Source organism: Gymnogyps californianus, chromosome 1 (genome assembly GCF_018139145.2).
Source record: "Gymnogyps californianus isolate 813 chromosome 1, ASM1813914v2, whole genome shotgun sequence".
NCBI lineage: Eukaryota > Metazoa > Chordata > Aves > Accipitriformes > Cathartidae > Gymnogyps > Gymnogyps californianus.
In genome coordinates, this window is record NC_059471.1 from 212039751 (window position 1) to 212061448 (window position 21698).

Below are 21698 nucleotides of genomic sequence, written 5' to 3' on the forward strand. Positions count from 1 at the left end.
TTAAGCATGAGAGAAGACAGAAGAGATCAAAATGTGAAATCAAAGGGAAAAAGTCATTGATTACAGCCAAGCAGAAAAGCTCAATGATTTTAAGGGGAGGAATCTTGAGATTTGTTTTTTAATTAAGGCTGCTAAAAACTGATCAGAATTATATTCTAGAAAGCGAAAGGATAAAGAGGAAAAGAGGGAGCCTTCCAGACCTACCTCACTAACAAAGCATGTTAGAAATGATCAAAAACCGCGTATGAATTACATCTTGCACAGATAAGACACAGGAGAGAGCTTAATTAAATAAGTTTATTGTCTAACGTTTACAGTTGTTACATTGCCGCTGTAAAGTGCGACAACATAAATAGATTTGCAGCAGGAACCCCTCGTTCCCCGCCTTTCCCTTCTATGAACATTGCTTTAGGAACCAGGACTTGTTCTTTAGACTCACAAAAGCAAAGTGGACATGAAGTTTCAGTGGCACAGTTTTCACAAGTACATGTTTAAACAAAACTACTGGGCCGACTTGCTAGCATGACAGCAGCTACCATGCTATCTCACAGGAGACCCAGGGCAAGAAACCGAAATGCCCCAGGCCCTGCGATGCAGCAAATCCACCACAGAACCAGTTCACAGGTGAGATGAGTATCAGTCTCCGGTAAAATGTTTGCTTGTCCACCCTTAGAGCTAAAAGAAAGGTGCCTGGGTGGAGAAACCACAAAGGAATAAGGAGTGCTGAGTTCAATGATGGGGAAATGCAAGTTAAAAAAGTATAAAAAATTAATGTAAAATACAGGCTACAAATAAATTTTGTCAAGAATACTGGCACGTGGCAATCTGAACTCAGATTTTTTTTTTTTCCTATTAAGGACAGGGAAATAAATTTAACATTTTAATGCTGTGTGCAAAAATGTTTACCGATATCAAACTGATACATTTTACCATCTCACTGTAGTGTTTGAACAGCAAGGTAGATGAATTGGTTTCCAGCATTACAGGCAACACTAGATAATACTTAAACAAGATAATGTAAACTTTATTCTTAAGGCAGCTGGTACTAATGCTGCACACAGGCATTGCTCAATGCCCATTACAGTAATGGGACACGTAGCACTTTAAAACAAGTAAAAAGAAAATAGCATTATTGGACTAAATGACGCATGTTGTCAAAATACTTTCCCTTTCACACAAACCATGAAATATTTGGACATCTAGAAAAATAATGCACCTACTCCTCCAACTTCAGCCTGTTCTTTTACAAATATTTCAAAATACTGATAAATAATGGTGACTGCAAGCAGAATGCCAGTGCCGGACCCAATGGCTCCTAGAAAGTCAGCCAACACTGAAAGGGCACCAATGCACAAACCACCAAATGCAGCTGCTGTAGGGATATACCTGTACCAACAACAACAAGAAAGTATTCATAATCATGAATTTTCATCCAAGGATTCTAACAATACATCTATTAAAACAACCAACTAGAATATTGAACAACAAATTTAGCATTGCAAATGCCACTCTGCCATCAGCTCTTACTATCTTCCATATCTGCACGAAGTAGAAACTAAATATTCCCTGATAGGAAAGCTGTGTGAATAACCGAACAGTGGCAAAGCTTTTCAATTCATAGTATAACAATTTTATACGTATGCGTGCTATGTAACCTCCACAGGGCTAAGAATAACTGCTTTGACTTAAATATGTAGGGATAAATCTACCTTTCAATATAGATCTGCAGGCTTTGCATACTGCGTAAAATACCGCTTTTGTAGTGTCATCTTAGTTCAGTAATGGTAAATTAAACACCTGTAAAAATCAAGGTATCTTCCTTTTACAAACGTGGAAAAGGTTCGACCCAAATTCCCTCATTATGCCACTTAAACAAAAGACACTACAGGTTAATCTCTTACCTACTGCTATAAACATCTTCTGCATTACTAGGAAAGGCAACAGCTGAATGGGAAGAATCTTGACATTTGCAGTGGAAACAGGTCTCGGATTTTTCCGAGAATATCTGCTCTAGTTGACACCTCCCCAGCGCTCCTAACCATCCAGCTGGAAGTCAGCATTTCCTTACCTGTTAAGCTCATGAACCATTGAAGTATCCCTGTGGCCTCTCATCACCATTTGCTGTTCTTTGAGTTGCTTGGCAACCTGCAAAACCCATAATTTTATGAAATTGCTGCGGTGTTTCATAGTCACCTGGTATTTAGTCAGAGTAATAACTGATCAGTTAGTAGTCAGTTCTAAATTAGAGGCAGTGTCTGAAAACATTTAGGCACGTTTGACAGAACACCTACATCTTTCGCTGATGAGCCAGACACCTCAATCCAAGTCTTCGAGAAGAACGCACAGGATCCCAACATAAATATTATATAAACTATTACATGGACAGGATCCTCAAATATTGCACCCATGGATTCTGGAGGGGACAAGTAATAGCACAGGCCACCAACAGGGTAAGAGCGAGCAGGGCCGCCACCACTGACGTCCTATGAGAGGAAGAAAAGGCAATTAGTTATTTCTCACAGACCTCTCACATTCCTATCCTGTATTTATAGAGGAATTCCTCTTCAATGTTTAAAACAGCTTTTATACACAAACGTTAAAAAGTAAGTATTCCAGTTTTCTGCTGGTTAAATACCAAAGTTTCACAATGAAGCAATATACACAAATCATTTTATGCCGTTAAAAAGGTGGTAAAATACTTACTGCCCACTGTCCTAATAAGTTCACCAAGAAGTTGCCACTAAAACGAACAGACAACATCTGGGAAATAACATAGAGGTTCGAAACTAAGGCAGACTGCAGAATGATGGGAATGTTGGAGGTATAAAAGAGCTTGATAGGATAGCTACTGTACTGTCCACGGTATCGTGCAGACTTGATAGGTAAATCAACACGAAAGCCCTATGGGAAAGAACACAAATGCAGCAAGTTTATTTCCAAGATAGAAGGTACTCCTAGCATGCCTAAAAGCTACTCCTGACCACAGAGTTCTTGCTAGATAAACAAGGAGTGCAAGGTCTGAGACAGTAAAACTCAAAGGCTTTCTGCTACAGTCTGGATTACAAATTTTAAGGATTTGTAAGTGTTACTGCTTGGTTGTATTAGATTCTTTTTATATAAACATTATCTCTCATCTGCTAAATGATATTCCTCTAAAATACACTTTATAGAACAGGGTTTGATAAAAGCCTTTAATGGCTTTTAACTTAACTAGCCAGTTAACAGCAGACTTTTGTGTAGTAAGCCCAGCCTTCTGTTTTCTGGGGCAGGCTCCTATCTGAATAGACCCAAGAAAAGCCACACAGATTTGAAAACCAGGGAATTCATTTTTTTGCCAGCAATCTGACTCAACAGCTTAAAAAAAAATAATAAAAAAAAATAAAAATCACATTTTAGCCACACACACACACACAAAAAATATATCCATATGGATCCTTCTTTAGTGTCCATTTTAGTAAATACTTAAATTTAAAAAGAAACACTAGCTAAGTATTTCAAGAAAATTACGGGGAAAACCAATAAGCTATGCATTAATTACATGGTTGTTTTCTAGAACAAATCTGTACCATACGCGCCTCAAAGCAGCAAGGTTCTCTAGCTCTGTCCAAAAGTATTCTTTTAAGGCAACAATGAGTATCAAGTATATTATTTGTGTGATGCAACTACTGCCGTTCCAGAATCCATTTTTAGTAAAAATACTCTCATAGTGTGTATGGCATTTAATGGAATGTGAGATTACATCACTGTCTGAGTACAAGTACGTCTGGCTATAAAATTTAACAGCTGTACTGTCACAGAGGTATGTTACTGAAATAACAATATTGAAATAAAGAGTTTCTTACTCAAAGCTAAGATACTTCAGTTACTCTAGTTTAACTTTTGCATTTTTTCCCAATGACTGCAGTGTCTAAGGTCCATGCACTTCTACCTATGCAGCTGCAGAGTTACTATGAGGAATTTCTCATTTTACCTGAAAATATATGACTACAGCAAATACAAATACTGTAGCAATCAGATTCATGAGATTGGGCAAATTCTGTCGGTAAAAAGCCTCCCGCAAAGCCCGGACTTTGTCAGTTCGTGTAGCCAGAAGATGAAATAATGCAATCACAGCACCCTCAAACTCTGTTCCTGCATGAACCAAAAAAGTAAAAGAAATTATAATCTGTAAATTAAAAACATTTTAAAAAATAATATCTTTCTTTTGGAAATTTTAAGAATGACACATATAAAATCAGATACAATAGGACATAAATCCTGTTACAAAAAAAATATCACAATACAGGATTCTGTTTTAGCTTATAGAGTGTAGAATAATCTACCGAAACATTATTCCTGGTTAAACAAACAAACAAACAAACAAGTCTCACACATGAAAGAATACTCTTTTTCTTTCTTTTCTGGGGGCAGGAGGATGATTGGAAGGAAGAAATAATAAATGAGGAGGAAAACAGCTTTAGAAAAGCAGTAATAAAATGCAATATACAGAACTACTAAAAATCAGGTGAAAATGAAAGCAAACTAAAAACATGGCTCAGGATTTCAAATGTATGCATTAAACTAGTAAACTTCGTGATGCAAACAGGCTGTATCTTTACTTGGTATTTCTAGGGTCTCAGGACAACCAGATGTCAAAGATCGGCTGACAAATGAAGAGACTGTAGTCTCTGAAGAATCAAACTAGCTTGAAGCAATTTGGAGGCACCAACTATAAAAGTATCCTATAGCCACCAACAACAGTTGGTTCATAAACAACTCCTCTGAACATACAGAATTTCTTCTCTATTTCTATCGACTAAATGATGCTAAAACCAGACTATTCCAGTTTGGAAATCCAAAAATTTTCAGTCAAAGGGCTTCAAGTCCCATTTTAACTACTGCAATTCAAATCAGCAAAGGCAAACTTGTAGGTTATTAATCTTCACGTAAGTCAGACAACATTTTCATCTTCAATGTTAGACAACTGACTTTAGAAGTTAATCATCACACATTAAACCATTTTTTTAATATCCATCTGATAAACATCTGCTAGTTTATGTACAGTATACATCCACTGAAACACGTTATAACTAATTGCAATTGCACACGTACCTCTGCCAGTGTTGATGGTAGTGGGACTAAAAGCCTTCCAGACAATGGTTTCACAGATATTCGTAGCAATAAACAGGGAAATACCAGACCCCAAGCCATAACCTTTCTGTAGCAACTCATCTAACAGCAACACAATCAAACCAGCAACAAACAGCTGTGGGAAAAGAAACAAAGCTGAGCAGAAACAAGAATAAATCAAGTCAAGAATTATGTATTAATTCCCTGCTTCAGTATTTTGTTGGAGAGTGATCATTAAGTTTTTCATCTAAGTATCATTCATGCAGTATTTTTGCCCTCTCACGTACAAATGCCTGCGCATCTCACCTGGCAATTATCTCTGTGACTTTTCAACACTGACGCTAGCAAACAGATTACTCAGTAAGCACTTTTTTCAAAAAAGTGTTTAAGTCTGTGCGTTTACTGCTTTGCTCTACAGGATAATGTCCCAAAGCTGCATCGGTGCCCTTTAGTGAGAAGTCGTCCATGGTACTGAACAGCAGCTACTGCTTTCAATGTCTACCAATTCCTGTATTTTGAATCACATAGCCACTCCTATCTGAAACATTTTTTATAAGAACTATCCCAACTTTCTCATCCTTTATGGAATATTTAGAATTTCTCATAAACAGATACAAAAGATGATGCTTTATAGCATTAAAAATAAATAAATAAAAGGCAACCAGACATAGAAAGATTTTTCCTTCCAGCTATACTGTATCTAACCACTCTCAGTTACACACAAAATAGCTCATTACAAACCTGAATTATAATAAGAAGACAAATTCCAGCACCCATTTCAGCAGGATCTCCATACATTCCAGTCATAACATACACAATGGCTTGCCCAATGGTAATAATCATCCCAAATACTAAAACAAGAGAGAAAGCAAATCCTTTAAAAAAATCTGCTGAAATCACCTACCAAAGAAATCTCACATCTAGTGTCACTTTGGCAGGCTGCTTTCCCAAGAATAAAAATATGCTTGTTAATTTTAATTAGAAGAGTGCTTACATTTCTGAGCTCCATTGAACAAGGCTCTGTCTTTTGGAGTATCACCAACTTCAATGATCTTTGCTCCAGCTAGCAGCTGCATGATCAAACCAGATGTCACAATGGGTGAGATACCTAATTCCATCAAAGTACCTAAACAGGAAGAAAAATTAACACAACTGCCATTCAAGCATCTCTCCTAAAGAATTACACTCTGAGGATATTAGGTCTGTTGAAAGGTTTCTGACCTATAAGGAACCTTTTTCATAACGCTTCGAACATGTATATTCCAGTACAGGTATGATCAAAACAAAGACCGTTACCTCCTCACAAAAGAAGGCTGGCTGCTGTCTTAAAATCTGTAATTTTGAAGGCAGCATGAAAAACTTGTGTAGCTTTTCACTTAAAATATTTTTGTGAAATCATGCTAACACTAAAGGTCAACGCACACTGAAGCTCCGTTTTTTGGCATATCATATCAAGGAACCTTTCACTGGAAAGCATCTTGTCCCTGGTTGTTTACTCTGTCAGTGCTTCAACTGTCTCATTTTCCAAAAGTTTAATTTTGAAGATCACAAGAAAGATGCTGTAGATCCACAGTGGCTGATAATGCCACTCTCAGAATCCCTGACTCTAGTTAAGAGCACAGAAGTTTAGGATTAAACTCTTTCTTAACAAAACAAACCCATGTCATTAAGATGCTCTGCTTTGCCAGATACTGGTGCAATGTCACCAAGGTATCAACTTCCAATTGTATACAACTCGAACAGGGCGACAGAACTTTGTAAGACACTACTGCTGCAGCACATACGTGTATATTCCAGAAAACCTGCCTGGTTTTCCCTCCCAATCACTTCATCTGGTGTAATAAAAACTGGGGCATCACTCCCTTTGCTTGCATCCTCAGACTGATGCACCTGCAACACCGGAACCACTACCTGATACTCTGTTTTAGAAATATTCTCAGCAAGGTATTGTTCAAGTACTGATATCTGCTTGAGTTATATTATAATGTGGTATGGGAGCAGAACTGAAGGTACACAAAGCCATTAAACTCAGGAAAATAGCCCACCTCTTGCCTGTACAATATACTCTCCCATCTCAATACAGAGACATTCTTACACATCATGTTTTTGGAGCAACAGCATTATGAAGAGATTACTTTTTGAAATTTAATTTGTCCTTCAGATAATACCACAAAATTTTCTCCTATCTGAAGATGCTGAAAGCTTAAAAAACCAAAACATTGAAAATCTGGATGAAAATTAAGAAACTAGAACTACCAAGTGATCAAACTTTCCACATTTCCCAAGCTGATACCTTAAAGAAAAAGTTTGGGTAAAGGACACATTTTACAATTTTAATATTCAATTATGCCAGATCAAATTACTTCATCACCATCTTTTACATGGTCACTCAAGGGACAGAAATAACGCACATTTTTTCTGATGTTAAGTCATAACATCCACCAGGAGGATTCAAAAGAGAATCAGCTTACAATTCTTTTCAATTTGGTACATTTAAGTGGAACTCTGCTCTCACGTGTAGTACAGTGGTGTTTCCTCATAAAATTACGAAGAAAATTATTAATAAAAAATTGTAAAGTCTCAACAAGAACCAGTGACAGGGGAAGCATGGTCTGTAAGGCCATATGGAAAGATGAAAAGAAGTAGAAACAGTATATCCATAGCTGATCAGCCTAGCAGCTTGTCTATCCTCACACCCCACCCCTGAAAGGGGCCCCTTCTTTGGGTAAGTATCATTCTGTATTTCCCTTTTCCCATATATCAGTCATCTATTCAGAAACTGCTTCTGGCAACTTCTGCCAGTAATTTATTCAGAAACTTTGAGTTACATGTGCTGCTTAATAATACCGTTGGCTGCCCCTTCCCTCTTACAGTGTAAGGAAACAGTGACTATCTATTCTCTATCCACTTTTTTTTCCAGAGATGAAAACTTAAAAGACATTCGGGATATGCACATTTCATGGCAAAGAATCCTTATTTTTTTAGGATCTCCTTCTATAGATTAATACCTACCTTAGATTCTCCCTGGTGCCTTTTCCTGAATGTTTTTTTAGCTCCACTATATCCTTTGTGGCACGGTAGATTAGAACTGCATGCAATATTCAATTTATGGCACCTTACAGATTTGTACAGACATTTCTTCTGACCTTTTCAACCAGTTCTTAAGCCATTAAGTCTTCCCTCTTATCCCGCAATAGCTTGATTTCCTGAAGAGCCTTTAATAAGTAATCTGAATTTAACAAAGTGTTTTTGAGCACCTCCCCTATTGTCTGGAGTCTTCTTTTCATTTCTGCCTAACTACCAGAGTCCTCATTTCAGTTCTAGTTTTTAAAAATTTTAAGCATTATTGCACAATTATTTTTTTCATATTTTCTTTTAGTGTTTTCCCTGCTACCAAAATGTAACATAAGAAAGCATTAAAGTCATTATTATAATTCGGTTGTTTCATACTTGCATCCTAGAGTCTACACAGTGTTCAGTACCATGTTAAATATTACATCATATCTCATGGAAATCTCTACTTCTCCAACAGCAAGAAAATTAGGATGTCAAAAACTTCAGCCTTTACCTCATACTCTCCAATGACATCTAGTCAGTTGACTTAGGCAAAAATTAACTTTCCCACTCCTGCTTTTCATTGCCTTCACAGTCTCTCTAGTCTTTTCTTGGCCACTGTTACCATTCTGTCTGGGTACTGGATAGCATATTTAGTATCATATGCTGCTAGTAAGACACAGAATTTTATACGCAAATTCTGCAGCAGAGTTTGAAACAGGTAACTTATTTACCTTAATTTATTATCTTCACTGGTGTGACAAAATTTGCCATTCCTAAATAATTTGTACCTTCACATTAGAGGGTTCCACTGATTTTCTTACTTCCAGCCAATTTTCCAAGATACAGATGAGGTCAGTGCCCTTATTTAGAGTCATGCACGCCAGGTCATCCATCTTAAGTTTCAGACTTCTAGCATTAGTTTAAGTCTTCTTATACATTTGGTTGGGATCCTCTTGTCTATTCTAAAATAAGTTAGTTTGGCTTTGCTAAACTATAAGCCTAATCATCTCTGCCTTCAGCTTTCCCACCTATAAAATTACTCACCCATAATGTTGCCAAAATATTATGAGGCGTAACTGACTTGCACACATCAGGTATTTTCCAGTCAACACTCTCATACTGCACATTAGTGCTGTTCATAAGTGGTGGGGTAGAAGATTCCCTGTCCCATATGTTAATCAGAAAGAGACTGCTCTACAATTCGAAACAGAATCATCCCAAAACTTGAGAATTAAGATTAATCTCATCTGCATGTCAAAGGAAACCCCATTCCTAAGACTAAGCAGTCCTCAAGTATCAGTCAATTTTAATTACATCTGCGTTAAGAATTTTACAAAGTGTTTCAACACGACATCTGGGTTGTATGAAATTTAACAGCCAACCGTTTTTCTCCTGGTCTGTTTATACTGATACAAAACAGAGAAAGGAATAATCTACTAACCTCTGTTGGACGCAAGAATGACTCGCATCCAATAGAACGGATCTGCAGAATCTGATGACATGATTCCAAACAAAGGTATCTGTCAAAGCACACAACAGTATTAAACAGATATACAAAGAAAGCACGCATCAATCTAAATGTGTAACGATTCAACTGTTACACTGTTTAATATCATTTATTCCAAGTTTGGGTTTTTTTAATTAAACCAGAGATACTGACACCATCTATTTTAATCCTCCAACTGGGGTATGACTCGGAGAACTAAACTAAGACCTTTCTACAGGAAAAAGCAGAAACCCCTAGAAAGAAGAGTCAGTGCACATAAACCAGATTACTGAAGTTGAAGATGTAAATGCCTGACATACATGATTTTAGAGTACTACAACTCCCCAAAAGAACAGAAAAATGGTAAAATAAATAGGTTAGCCACCACAAATCATTAACAGAATGGGGAAAAATATTAGATGATATTCCATTACTTATTTCACCAAAATTTTTGCAGCAATTTTGAGTTAAAAAAAAAAAAGAGCGAAAACTGTAGCAAAACATCTTTGAGAAGACAGAAGCAAGCAGGTTTTTAATTTTTTTTTTAAACAGTCCTAAACAGAATTTCTTTTCAGTACAAATTAAAGATACAGCATAAACTACACTGTAAATCTTCCTCCATCAAATTTGAATATTCAAATTCTACAGTCAATAATAAAGACTATTTCAGGGAATTAGGTTTCTTTAACTGAACTTTAAATACTTAACCATAAAAATACATAACTGAAACTGGTAGGTCAACATGAAACAAGAACTTCACACACTTAGCATTCTATTTTATATGTACAGAACACACATTTTCTGAAACACAGAAAACATCAATACCTACCTGGCAGCATACTAAGAAAATGAAGAGCGTGATAGCCGTCCATAGTACCTTCTCTCTGAACTGGATCTACAGAACAGGTTGTAGAGATTAATGTGTTCATTGTATGTAGAATTTCCACTGTACTCTCACATTAGTACTAAATGCTGTATCATTCAGAATTAAATGCAAAGATATTGAACCAGAAGGCATAATTTCTCATTAGAATTTATTTTTAATATGATTTCAGATTTTATAGAGAGAGACAGTCATGGGCTTCTGTGTAGTCAAAGAAAACCTATATGGGATCTGGCAGACAGTGTGGCCGACATTCAGTGAGTAGAATGTATTTTATATATAGTATTCTAATACAGTGAGTATTTACAGAAAAGCAATAATATGGCTAAAAACATGGAAATACCAAAACAAACATGAAAGATAAATGCAAAAAAACCTTATCTTCAGTGATTAGTGCTCTAGGCTTCAACAGATTGGAGGCACTGGTTTGTAAGGCTGGAAGCTATTAAACTGAAGCAGTATAAAGTTTTTAAAGAGATTTAACTGCTGTGAAGACAAGCAATAAAAACCAGAAGAACTATGAGTTTTGGATAGCAATTCAAAATATTTAGAACTAAGTTCTTCAAAGGGTGTTAGGGGAAGCTTAAATTCACCATTATGTTCATGGACACAGAAAACAAAATAATTTTTAAAGACTCTTTTTTTTCCCCTCCAAAATATTTTTATCGATGTAGATTATATATTAGTTTAAAAAGAAAGTGAGCTCAATGACTATTAGTCACTAATACATTGAAGAGAATCTCAGGATCACAACATTTCAGGCAACTGTAACTAGTGCCAGGTGCAAGAAGAAAAGAATCACAAGATTTAAGTTTGAACCAGAGGATTACTTAAAGCATAAAATAGTAAGAAATGCACTTGAAGAGACCAGAGAGAGCTAAGATGCAGTGTTATGTTCAAGTTCCCACCTCTCCTCCATGGACCGTAAACATTAGGATAAGTGTGTTCACTGTAGGCAAGAGTACAGCAGCTACTAAAACGTGCCATGAACTAACATGTAAGATAGATACAGCAGAAATACTAGCTTTCTGCCTCCAACCACTGAATCTGCCTGTAGAGAGGTAACAAGACAAAGGATTAGTGCCTGATTTTATATGTACTGAATACCCACAAATGAGAAACTACAAACCCATGCAGCAGCACAGCTTCTCAAGCAAAAGAAAACCCAGAAGCAGTCTGTATCTTTGTAAGTAAAAGCATGCGCTTACTCAGAAGCAAAATAATCCCAGTAATTTAATTTATTTACTGATACCACCTCACTCTTAAAAGAGGCCAGATGCTAAAAATACTTACAGTACAAAGTTAAAAAAAGAAAAATAGTGACAGCAGCGAATAAATCCAAACAGTATCTTGTGTTAGACTTTATGCAGTGCTGACCCACTTTACCAAGTGCTGTCTGAATTCTATAATTCAGATTTTAAGTACAGACTTTTAAAAAGAAAAATGCTTAACCAAATTATCTCTGCAGCCCAACAGTTAACCTTAGCTTCTGAGGCACCAGTCAAGCTCTACAACTGTTCTGGCTCTCTCTCTAACTGCAGTGAATATGAACATTAGAGAAATTCTGCATCACCCAAATCACAGTTATTCACAAGGAAAACAGTCTCTATGATTCAAAAAGACAAAAAAGAGAAAGGAGGCATCCGAATCCATATGCCAGGAACAGCAAAATACAGGCTGGTACCAAAATATTCCAGCCACAAATGATAACAAGCACAGGGACAGTACATTTCATCATCTCATCAGATTCAATTGGACATTTTATTCCTTTGACATTTTTCTTAAAACTTGTGAAAATGAAACAACTTAAGCGTCATCTTCTTGGTGTTCTGAACAGCGTGTTCCTCTTAGAAAAATCTGTGCATATGAGGGAAATATGAACTGATACCACTAACTACAAAAAGTAGCAATTGCTCCTGATAATCAAGTTGGCCAAAACACAAAAGCAACATTCCCTAGTGACAGAAAAAGCCCACCTCCCTCGTCAGCAATAATGGCAAAATGATTCAGTGAGAGCCCAACTGAATCAGAACTTCATCTTCACTTAACAATCAATACAAGTTTAGAGAAAATATATTTCTTTTTCTATTTTATCATCTTCATTTCTTATCCTGGCCTTAACCAACCCACTAAAACCATTACTGACGATGTCTGCCAGTGACAGCTTGCAAGAAAACAATAAATAACAAAGAATTACAGTTACATAGAATGACCTAGGTCACTTGATAGACTACACACAAGCAAGGAACTTAAAATAGTCAAGGGGCTTTTCAGTCTGTGAAAGATGTTCCCAATTATATTTTCACTTGAAATTTGTACAAAGCTGGCAACTGGCAGTCATTGCCTAGACACTGACCTAGACAGTAATAAAGACAAAGTGACCCAAATAGCGAGGACAGGAATCTCGGCACCCCTCTGGGCATCCTTCATCTGCTGATGGAGGACATGGGCAGATCAAGCCCCTCTTCCTCTCTGGCAAATAGAAAGGCAGGAGGCAAAAAACCAAGAGAAAAATCACAACTGTCGATGAGCTTTAGAGAAACATCAATATCTGTAGATTTGCCTTAGCTTCCTCTTCCCATCCACTTCACTAGACAAAAATGGGACAGATGTAACCAGCTAATCACAGATATGCCATAAATCATCACCAGAAGATTGCACTAAGGTTCACCGCTGCAGAAACAAAGATGGGCACCTTCCACCCACATCTGGTGCATCCAAATTGTAGCAAAGGGTCTGGCTCTGGAGATTCCTGCTCTGAAGATGCCTTTGTCTGACCTAAATAATTTGTTTGGAAATTTGTCCCAAGAGGGAAAGATGCTGGAAAGCAACAAGGAAAGACAGATGGAGCAAGGAGCCAGGGGATAAATCCCAATCTTTTTAAAAATCAATTCCAGAGGGGAATAATCAGGAGTTTTTACTGTATCTTCTCCATTCAATCCAGCAGGCTCAGCTATGGTTACTGGCACAAACATCTCTGCATCCAGTCCTAACCTTCGGGAATATCTCATCAACAAAAGAGGATTCTCTCGGATGGTATCATGTTCCCAGCTATGCACTTCCTTTTAAGAATATAAAAATCAACATTTAGCTCTTAAGGAATTTTCATGCCAGTCATGACAACAAATATTACGTAAATTTGTTACTCTCTAGAACCTTTATCACCTAGGCGATATGTGCTTGCTTGAGTTTTGGAAGTAAAAAATGGTCAGTTGTTTTTTGTTTGGTTTTTTTGTTTGTTTTTGTTTTTTTTTTAACAAGGCAGATGCCTTTCTGATCTGCAGAAATTAACTAATTTTAATCTAGAAAATGTGCTGAAAAATGAGAGGAGCTTCCAAGGCCAGGAGAACAGAGAGATCAGCCGTAAATGAACTCAGTTCACCGATTTCAGAAGGAAGTGTCACATCCAGTAGGTGAACAGGGAACAATTACCTGAACTATATCACAGATCACTTTCCCACTTCATCAAGGTGAATCACGGCTATGGGAGTGGAAAAAATTTTGTGGGAAAGGAAGAACTGAATTTGTGGTTCCTGAATTACAGCACAAGCCTTTTCAAAGTAATATACAAGCCAGCTCAGAGTTGTGACCAGTACTCAAAGCCAATAGTGGTATCCACAGGGAAAAAAAACCTTGAAAACTCTGTTCTAGTATATAAAAATAGATCCAATCATATGGAGCTAAAACTAAATAAACTTAGTCTACAGATGAGACTTCTTTTAAAAAATTAGTTAGCATAATTACCAAGTGAAACAACTTATCAGAAGGCTGTTAAGAATTCATCATCATGGTAATCTTTTACCTTAACATGGATTCCCCCTCCTCCAAAGAACATGTCCTACTTTAGGGCCCGCTGTCTGTATTTACATTGGAGTGTGGACTTGCATAATACCATATTCTCTTATCTTCGAGCCAATAAAAGTAAGAACATAATGTGACACTCACTTTTCTTTCCGGTTTCTGGATTTCAGGTAACACTGCACAGAATGGCTTAATAACTTCTAAAAATTTTACTGTTCCAGGAAAACAAACACATACAAAAGAAGAGAGAAAAATATATTAATGAACCTTTATGAATTTATAAAACTTCATACAACTTTATTTAACTTCTAAGGGAAAAAATGAAGTTTAAGTAACGCTTTATAAGTGAATTATTTTATCAACACACACTCTAATTCAATGGCTGAAAACTAATGCCCTCTTCTTAAAACAGTTGAAAACAGGGCAAAAATGTGAAAGAGAACTCTTGTTCTAATCAGATTTGGCCCATCCTTTTTGCACAGCTGGAATGATTTTAGATGAGAAGCAGCACTGTATGTATCACCAGAAGTGAACTAAATTGTATTCCATCTAAAAATAAATGACCTAGTATCAGTCTGTGCTAGTTAAACACAGAAGCAAAGAATACTGACATCAAAAAATATCCATGTAGAGATTAATATCTTGTGTTTTACAGAACTATTTAACTGAGAAATATAATTCAATCTCTAAAATATGTTTAGAAATCTTAATTTAAATCACTGCAACACTTATTCTGATCAGAACTTTGGGGGATTTTATTTTAACTTTTGATACGTCTCTCTTCACAGTTTATCCTTTAAAAACACAGAAAAACTCAACAGTTTGAGCTCTTTTTCTGGGGAAAAAAAAAAATTTAAAAAATCAAAGCACAGGTGTTTGATGGGTAGTTTGTCCTCCAAAACTTATACATTATTCCCAGCCCCAACACATTCGGATCGCCATATAAAACAATCATCAGTACCTCTTCAAAGAAAACGCATTTACTACACTGCAAACCAAGTTAAGTAACATTTTGGTCGAAATGTCATGTTGACTTTTACACTGTTCCGTGACACATTCCTCCTTTATTTATTCCAAGCCCTCAGACAGCTCATCAGAAGGTGCATCTTGTTCCACAGAAGGCGGCACAGCTTAAAATACTAAGGCTAGGGAAAATAAAATAACCCAGCACAAACCGGTGCCAAGCGGTGACTCGCCTCACCCTCTGCCCGGCCGCAGGGAAACCTGCTCGGGAGGAGGCTGCCCCGCTGCCGCCGCCTCTCCGGCCTGCCTGGGGCGGCCACCTCAAACACGCCGCCACCTCAGCCCGCCGGGCCGGCGACTGGCCACGTCCTGCCCTCACACAGGCAGCGACCCCGCTCCCCGGGCCCGCTACCCCTTGTCCCGGGCCGGCTCCCCGGGCCGCCTCCCGCCCGCGGCCGGCGCTGTCCGTACTCACTGCCCATGGCGGCGGCGGGACCAGCCGCCTGCCTCAGCCGCTGTCACCGCCGCTCCCCTCCGCCGCCGGCCGGCGCCGTCACGTGACGCCGGCCGCAGGGCCCCACCCCCTTTGCGCGCAGGCATCGCTCGGGACGACTATCCCTGCCCTGAAGGGACGGCGGCACCGACGCGGCGGGGGGAAAAAAACCGGTATCGCCACCACTAACGGGCTCGCTGAGCGCCGCCCGCGATCCCTCCTCCGAGGCGAACGGTATCCGCGGCAGCTCGGGTGAGGGGAGGAATAATCGCCGTTACGGGGCGGATCAGGCTGTCAGAGGACAGCTACAATGGCGAAAGACCCGCGGGAGGCCGCGCTCCCAGAATGCTCTGCGCGCTGTGAGGGCAGAGAGCCCCCCGTTCCCGCCCGTGGGCAGGCACGGCACCGCCTCAGCGACGCCTGAGGCGTCGCTGAGGCGGTGCCGTGCCTGCCCACGGGCGGGAACGGGCGGCCTCCCCCCCGCTAAAACTCAACTCTGATTTCGTGTGAAAGGAGGAAAGCATCTCCTCCTCCCTCTGAATCGCAGCCGCGCTCGTTAGTCCTCAGGGATTTCGCGTTGTTTTCCTTGATGCTGTCGATACAGTAGTATTGATCGGAAAAGCACAGGTTTAGCGGTTTGGTAGCGGAGTGTTTTACTAGTACCCTAATCCACCCATATTGATGGGTGGATGTGGTAATTTCACAGGTAATTTGATAAAATCACAGGTCCCTGGGTGAAGGGAACCTGACAACTGAGAGTGCCTGGACTGGGAATGGGTATCACCAAAACAGGTATCAAACGTTCTTCAGAGCTCTCTGTTACAACAGGCAATGGTCTGTAAAAAAAGGCTGACTGGAATTCATTGCAGGACCTTCTAAAATGGTATTTATTCTTCCTGAAGTAACATCCTACACGTGGGCTTGTCTTCCCCATTGACATTACAGGTGTTTTACGCTAAGTTACCAGGAAAGAATATGAGATGTGTGAAGGATTGGGGCTCCTCCCCAACCTTGAATCTATATATAGGATTTTATTCTGCATTCCTTGAGAAGAAATCCTCTTAACCAAGACCTTGCTACAGTATTTTCAAATAATTTTGTTCAATAGCCTCCCTCATCTGAAATCACTGAGAAAGGCTTTTTCTTCCAGTTTATATAGTCATAATTTTACAAATACTAATGAGTTACTCTGGAGCAATTACTTTCACCTATAGCTCCTGAATAGTCTGACAAATGCCCGTAATTAATTGGCCTAGCATCTTACTTGTCGATTATAATCAACAAATTAATAGCTGAGCTTCAGGAAGTTTCTTGTAATTACCCTTTGTTCAGATTTTTAGCCATCTTAACTTTTAACTTACCTTAAAAGTTCTTTAAATTACAGGTCTTGTTAGCTTGCTTGCTCATAGCAAACGTTCCTATCTGCAAGTTGCTGGCCCACGTTTTGGCCATTGATAAAAGGTCCAGGAGGTTTCTTCAATCCATACTAACATAGATGCACCACTCCAGGTGTGCTGAAGAAATGTTACTGTGTCATCTATGAATGGGTTCCCAGTAACGGAAGTAAAAAAATCAAAATGCAGTGTTATTTTCTTTGCTCATTCCAAATGAATACTATTGTGGTATTCAAAACTTTGTGCCTTCAAAATTCAGGCTAGATTTTTTTAAAATCTAAAATAACATCACTGTTACTAAAATATGTGTTTTAAAATATTTGTTTTCCTGATGTATCTTCTTCTTGTCACCAAGAGTTACTGCTGACTTTAATGAACTGCTCAACCTAACATGTCTTTTCCTTAAATGTCTTCACTTTTTTTCTAGTCTTGCACTTCTCTCTGAAAATCCTGAACATTCATTCACAACTTCTGTCATTACCTCTGCATCTCAGCCCACACACCACAACGCACAAGTGCCATAACACTTCCTCTCTTCCTAGTTAGCTTTTTTGCTATCTAACAGCACATAAAGCTTCACTGCTGCTTGTTTTAATGACCCACAAAATTCTCCTGTCCAAGGACTGGGACCTGCTCTGTTACCCACTCACCCAGCTTGTATACAATTTCATCTGGCACTTCCCCAAATTAAGTTTCCTGCACGCCCAGGAAACTCGCTCCCACTGTCAAGCAGCACCCTCGTCTGGGGCTTTCGCAATTTCTGCTTCTCTTTTCCGAAATGCTTTTTTGCAAAAGCAATCCAGCACTCGTGCAGGGAGGGCCAAGTCTGCGTGCAGAGCATGGCACGCAGACTGAAAACAGCCTTGTGTGCATCCAGAATTGGTGGGAGAAATAGCGTTAACCCCTAACTCAGCAAGTGCTTCGTCTTGCTCCTGGTAGCTGTTAGCCATCACGAAAGAGCAGTGTTCTGCAGGCAATCTGCATCAGCAATACCACAGAGAGTTGCGTTGAACCTCTCCCTTCCTTACCCCGGCACCCTGGGGGGGCTCCATGGCACAGCAACGCTGGGCTGGGGGCATTTAGCTGAGCAGCACTACAGCAATAGCTGTGTCCCTCACCGGGAGGATAAAGCAGGCTCTGAACACTCCAGCATCCTTTACTTGGTTAGATAACCAAACCTGCACAGCCTGTGTGTGAGTGGTGTGTGGCAACGTCAGGTTCAGGCCACGTGAAACTCAAAAATACTGGGTCTGTTCTTCCCTTGTGTCTATTGTCATAGTGAAAAAAATGTGGTTTTATGTGATCATCAGCTTGGAGTCAAGGCTGGTGATTGTGCTCTACAACTTCCTTAGCTACAGCTGCAGCCAAAGCAATGTTACTCTTCAGCCTCCTTTTTCTAGTTATTGACGGAGAGGTTCTTTGTGAGCAGAGCATCGGGAGATAAATTGTACAAAAAGTACTGAGCACAACACAAGTGCTTGTTTGGGCAAAGTGTCTAACAAACTGAAGTACACACCCCAAGTATTCTATAAAAAAAAATGTAACCATATCCCTGTGAAAGAGCAGCTGTGGTTACTAGACAATATTCATGGTTAAAAACAGGACAGGCAGAGCTCCAGCCATTCTCAGGAAACGCTATTTCAACCTGGAAGAGTCTACTGCCCAGGGACCATGGCAAGAAATCCTTGGAAATCTCAGAGCAGAAATTTAAACCAGAATGTGTCTTGATTAGATAACGCTGTTCAGAATGCATAAGAAGTTGTGAAGTTTGCTACAGTAAAGTGGAAGAAACACGATTTCATGTCACTGTGATGTGCGAAAGCAGTCATGTGAAACACACTACAGAACAGAGATTACAGAGGTTACTTCTGAGTCATATAGAGTTAATGAATGAATGTGTGAATTAATTAGGATAAAATACCAAAGTAGGCTTCAGAGACGCCTTTGGGAGCCGTTTCCCCAGGTGAATGCACACCCTGCCTGTGATCTGCCCTTCCTCACCTACCATGACTTTCCATCTGGAAGTGCTGGATTTGGTTAAACCCAACTTGTTTCTTTTCAAAAAGGTCTTTGGCTCGTGGTGGGTTTGGTTTATTCAGGCATGCTCCCCCAGATAACTTTGAGAGGAGCAGGGAGGTGTCATCTTCATACTGACAACTAAACCAGAAAAGAAAAAATGCTGGGAAAAATCCTGTGGTGATGGGAGAGCTGCCGTGGGGTAGCAGGAGGACATCAACACTGGGGTCTGCCTGGGCAGCTTTTACCTCCCTCTGCCATCTGGCTTCATTATTCTCCTGCTTAACCTCAATGTTTTGGTCATTTATCCTTTGTTTCCCAATACAGACTGATATCTTTCCTTTCCCCAGATGACAGCTGTACTGAAACCTTCCCTCAGGACGTGCCAGGGCTTTCCAGCCGGAGCTGGATGCTGACTGCTGAGGTACAGAGCGTGCGGCTACAGAAATGTCTCAGCAGTTGGGAGTGGAGGGCAAAGGGCTTTCTTTTTTTCACATTTCTTCCAAACACATTGTCCTGGTTTCAGCTGAGATAGAGTTAATTTTCTTCCTAGTAGCTGGTACAGTGCTGTGTTTTGGATTTAGTGTGAGAATAATGTTGATAACAGGCTGATGCTTTAGTTGTTGCTAAGTAGCGCTTATCTTAAGCCAAGGATTTTCAGTTTCCCATGCTCTGCCAGCAAGCAGCTGTGCAAGAAGCTGGGAGGGAGCACAGCCAGGGCAGCTGACCCGAACTAGCCAAAGGGATATTCCATACCATAGAATGTCATGCTCAGTATATAAACTGGGGGGAGTTGGCCAGGAGGGGCGGATCGCTGCTCGGGCATCGGTCAGCGGGTGGTGAGCAATTGTATTGTGCAGCACTTGTCTTTTCTGGGGTCTAATTTCTTTCTTTTTGTTATTTTCCTTTTCATTACAATTATTATTATTGTTATTCTATTTTATTATTGTTACTCTATTTTACTTTAGTTATTAAACTGTTCTTATCTCAACCCACGAGTTTTACTCTTTTTTCTGATTCTCCTCCCCCTCCCACTGGGAGGAGGGAGGAGTGAGCGAGCAGCTGCGTAGTGCTTAGTTGCTGGCTGGGGTTAAACCACAACACACATTTAGTTGAAAAAGTCACACAAGCAGAAGGGAAACAGCAGTGGTGTAACAGAGCCTTTTGGGAGCCCTAACAGATCCCTTGTGGAGCTCTAGTTGACACACTAGTCCTCTAAATGGACACGGAGCTCCCACATACTGTGGAGGGAAGAAGAATTGTTCTTGGTGGAAGGAAAAGATGGGATTCAGGAGAAGCCCTCTCAGGGTCCTCAGGAGAAGCTGCAAGAAGGGGAAGACCCGTGGTCACTCCTTGCTTGTGAGGGCTAAAGCTGAACTCCTTTTAGTCACTGCACTCTCCTGCTCACCCCTTGTCTTGTTGCTGGAGCAAAGGTGCATTTTGGGAACTTCTTCAAATGGCTTGAATACCTGTATCCGTTTGAGCTCCTTCAGAAAAGATGGCTGATTACCCTCCTGTTTTGTCATTTGCTGCTGTTCCTGTCACTGATTTCTTCTAGAACCTGTTTTATTAACATGTCTTTTCAAGACAAAGGCTGCGATACCTACACTGCAAGGAAGAGTTTTTGCTCAGGAACCTCCCAACAGGCCTCCAGATGAGGACCTCCCCCAATGAAAAAAAAAAACCAGAAAAAGCCATGATGTTTGGGTTTTTTTGTTACAGCAGATTTTTTTGTAAGTCCCTTTGACTGCCTAATTCTCCCACCTCTCGCCCTTCCAGCTTCAGGTGTATTTGAAAGAGGCCTCACTATTAGACGTTTCAGCAAATTGTCCCTCAAACTCTTTGCAGCCTGCCTTACTGCACTTTTCTGTTTAGCTTGCCACAGTTTTGGACTCTTTTCTGTTGCTCTTATTGGTCACAACTTCAGCCTTCTTCCAGCATGAGCAAGACTTTGTGTGGGAACTAAGGACCACTGAAGGAAGAAACTGAGCAGAAGTAAGCCCTCAAAAACAGGCCACGCTCATGAGAACTGGTGAAACAGCACAGCAGCCTGGGACTGGAAGAGAGATGGTTTCTTAAATGCACTTCCCTTTGGCTTTACTAGTGAGAAGCTACACGTTCCTTGTCAACACAGAAGACCAAACCAATGGACCAATTTAACAGTACAATCTTGAGGTTAAGAACAAAAAAAACCCAACAAAGCAGAAGGACACTGAGAAGAATTTCCCAGGTAGGAGGCAGTGTCACTCTTCAGGCTAGCCTCTAGAAACTGGTTTGGCCTCTACAAAGTATGGTTCTAAAATATGGCACGATCCCTGCAGCATGCCTTCCTCCCTGCAAGCCTGATGTGAAAGCACTGCTTCTCCAGGCGAGAGGAACAGTGGTGCCTGAAGCCTTCAGGAGCCATCCTGCAAGGTCCCCCCCAGGAATCCTGCTTTAACAACTCATGCGTTGAGAAGAGCACCAACAGCTGCAACAGATTTCATTCCTGGCCCA

General features: G+C 39.9%; 1 protein-coding gene across 5 annotated transcripts; it reads right to left on the reverse strand.

Moving 5' to 3' along the window:
* Nucleotides 1–277: 277 nt before the first annotated feature.
* Nucleotides 278–15784, reverse strand: SEC61A2 (SEC61 translocon subunit alpha 2). Of its 5 annotated transcripts, XM_050898012.1 has the most exons (12): nt 15775–15784; nt 14481–14548; nt 10482–10547; nt 9608–9686; nt 6104–6235; nt 5851–5960; nt 5092–5245; nt 3971–4131; nt 2704–2901; nt 2292–2483; nt 2069–2145; nt 278–1386 (listed from the first exon to the last, which is right to left on the reverse strand). In XM_050898012.1, the coding sequence occupies exons 1-12, from the start codon at nt 15779–15781 to the stop codon at nt 1200–1202; spliced, it is 1431 nt and encodes a 476-aa protein (XP_050753969.1). In that variant the 5' UTR covers nt 15782–15784; the 3' UTR covers nt 278–1199. The 5 variants fall into 5 exon arrangements, with proteins under 5 accessions (XP_050753969.1, XP_050753994.1, XP_050753978.1 ...); XM_050898037.1 differs by lacking the exon at nt 10482–10547; XM_050898021.1 differs by lacking the exons at nt 14481–14548; nt 15775–15784 and adding an exon at nt 14338–14473.
* Between the last annotated feature and the right edge of the window lie 5914 nt (nt 15785–21698).

Excerpts from the sequence above, each read along its gene's own strand:
- SEC61A2 (XM_050898012.1), bottom strand. Across the intron at positions 9,687-10,481 it reads TTTTCTTAGTATGCTGCCAG|ATACCTTTGTTTGGAATCAT; the intron begins GTAGGTATTGAT and ends GTGCTTTGACAG. Across the intron at positions 4,132-5,091 it reads TACCATCAACACTGGCAGAG|GAACAGAGTTTGAGGGTGCT; the intron begins GTACGTGTGCAA and ends TGGTTCATGCAG.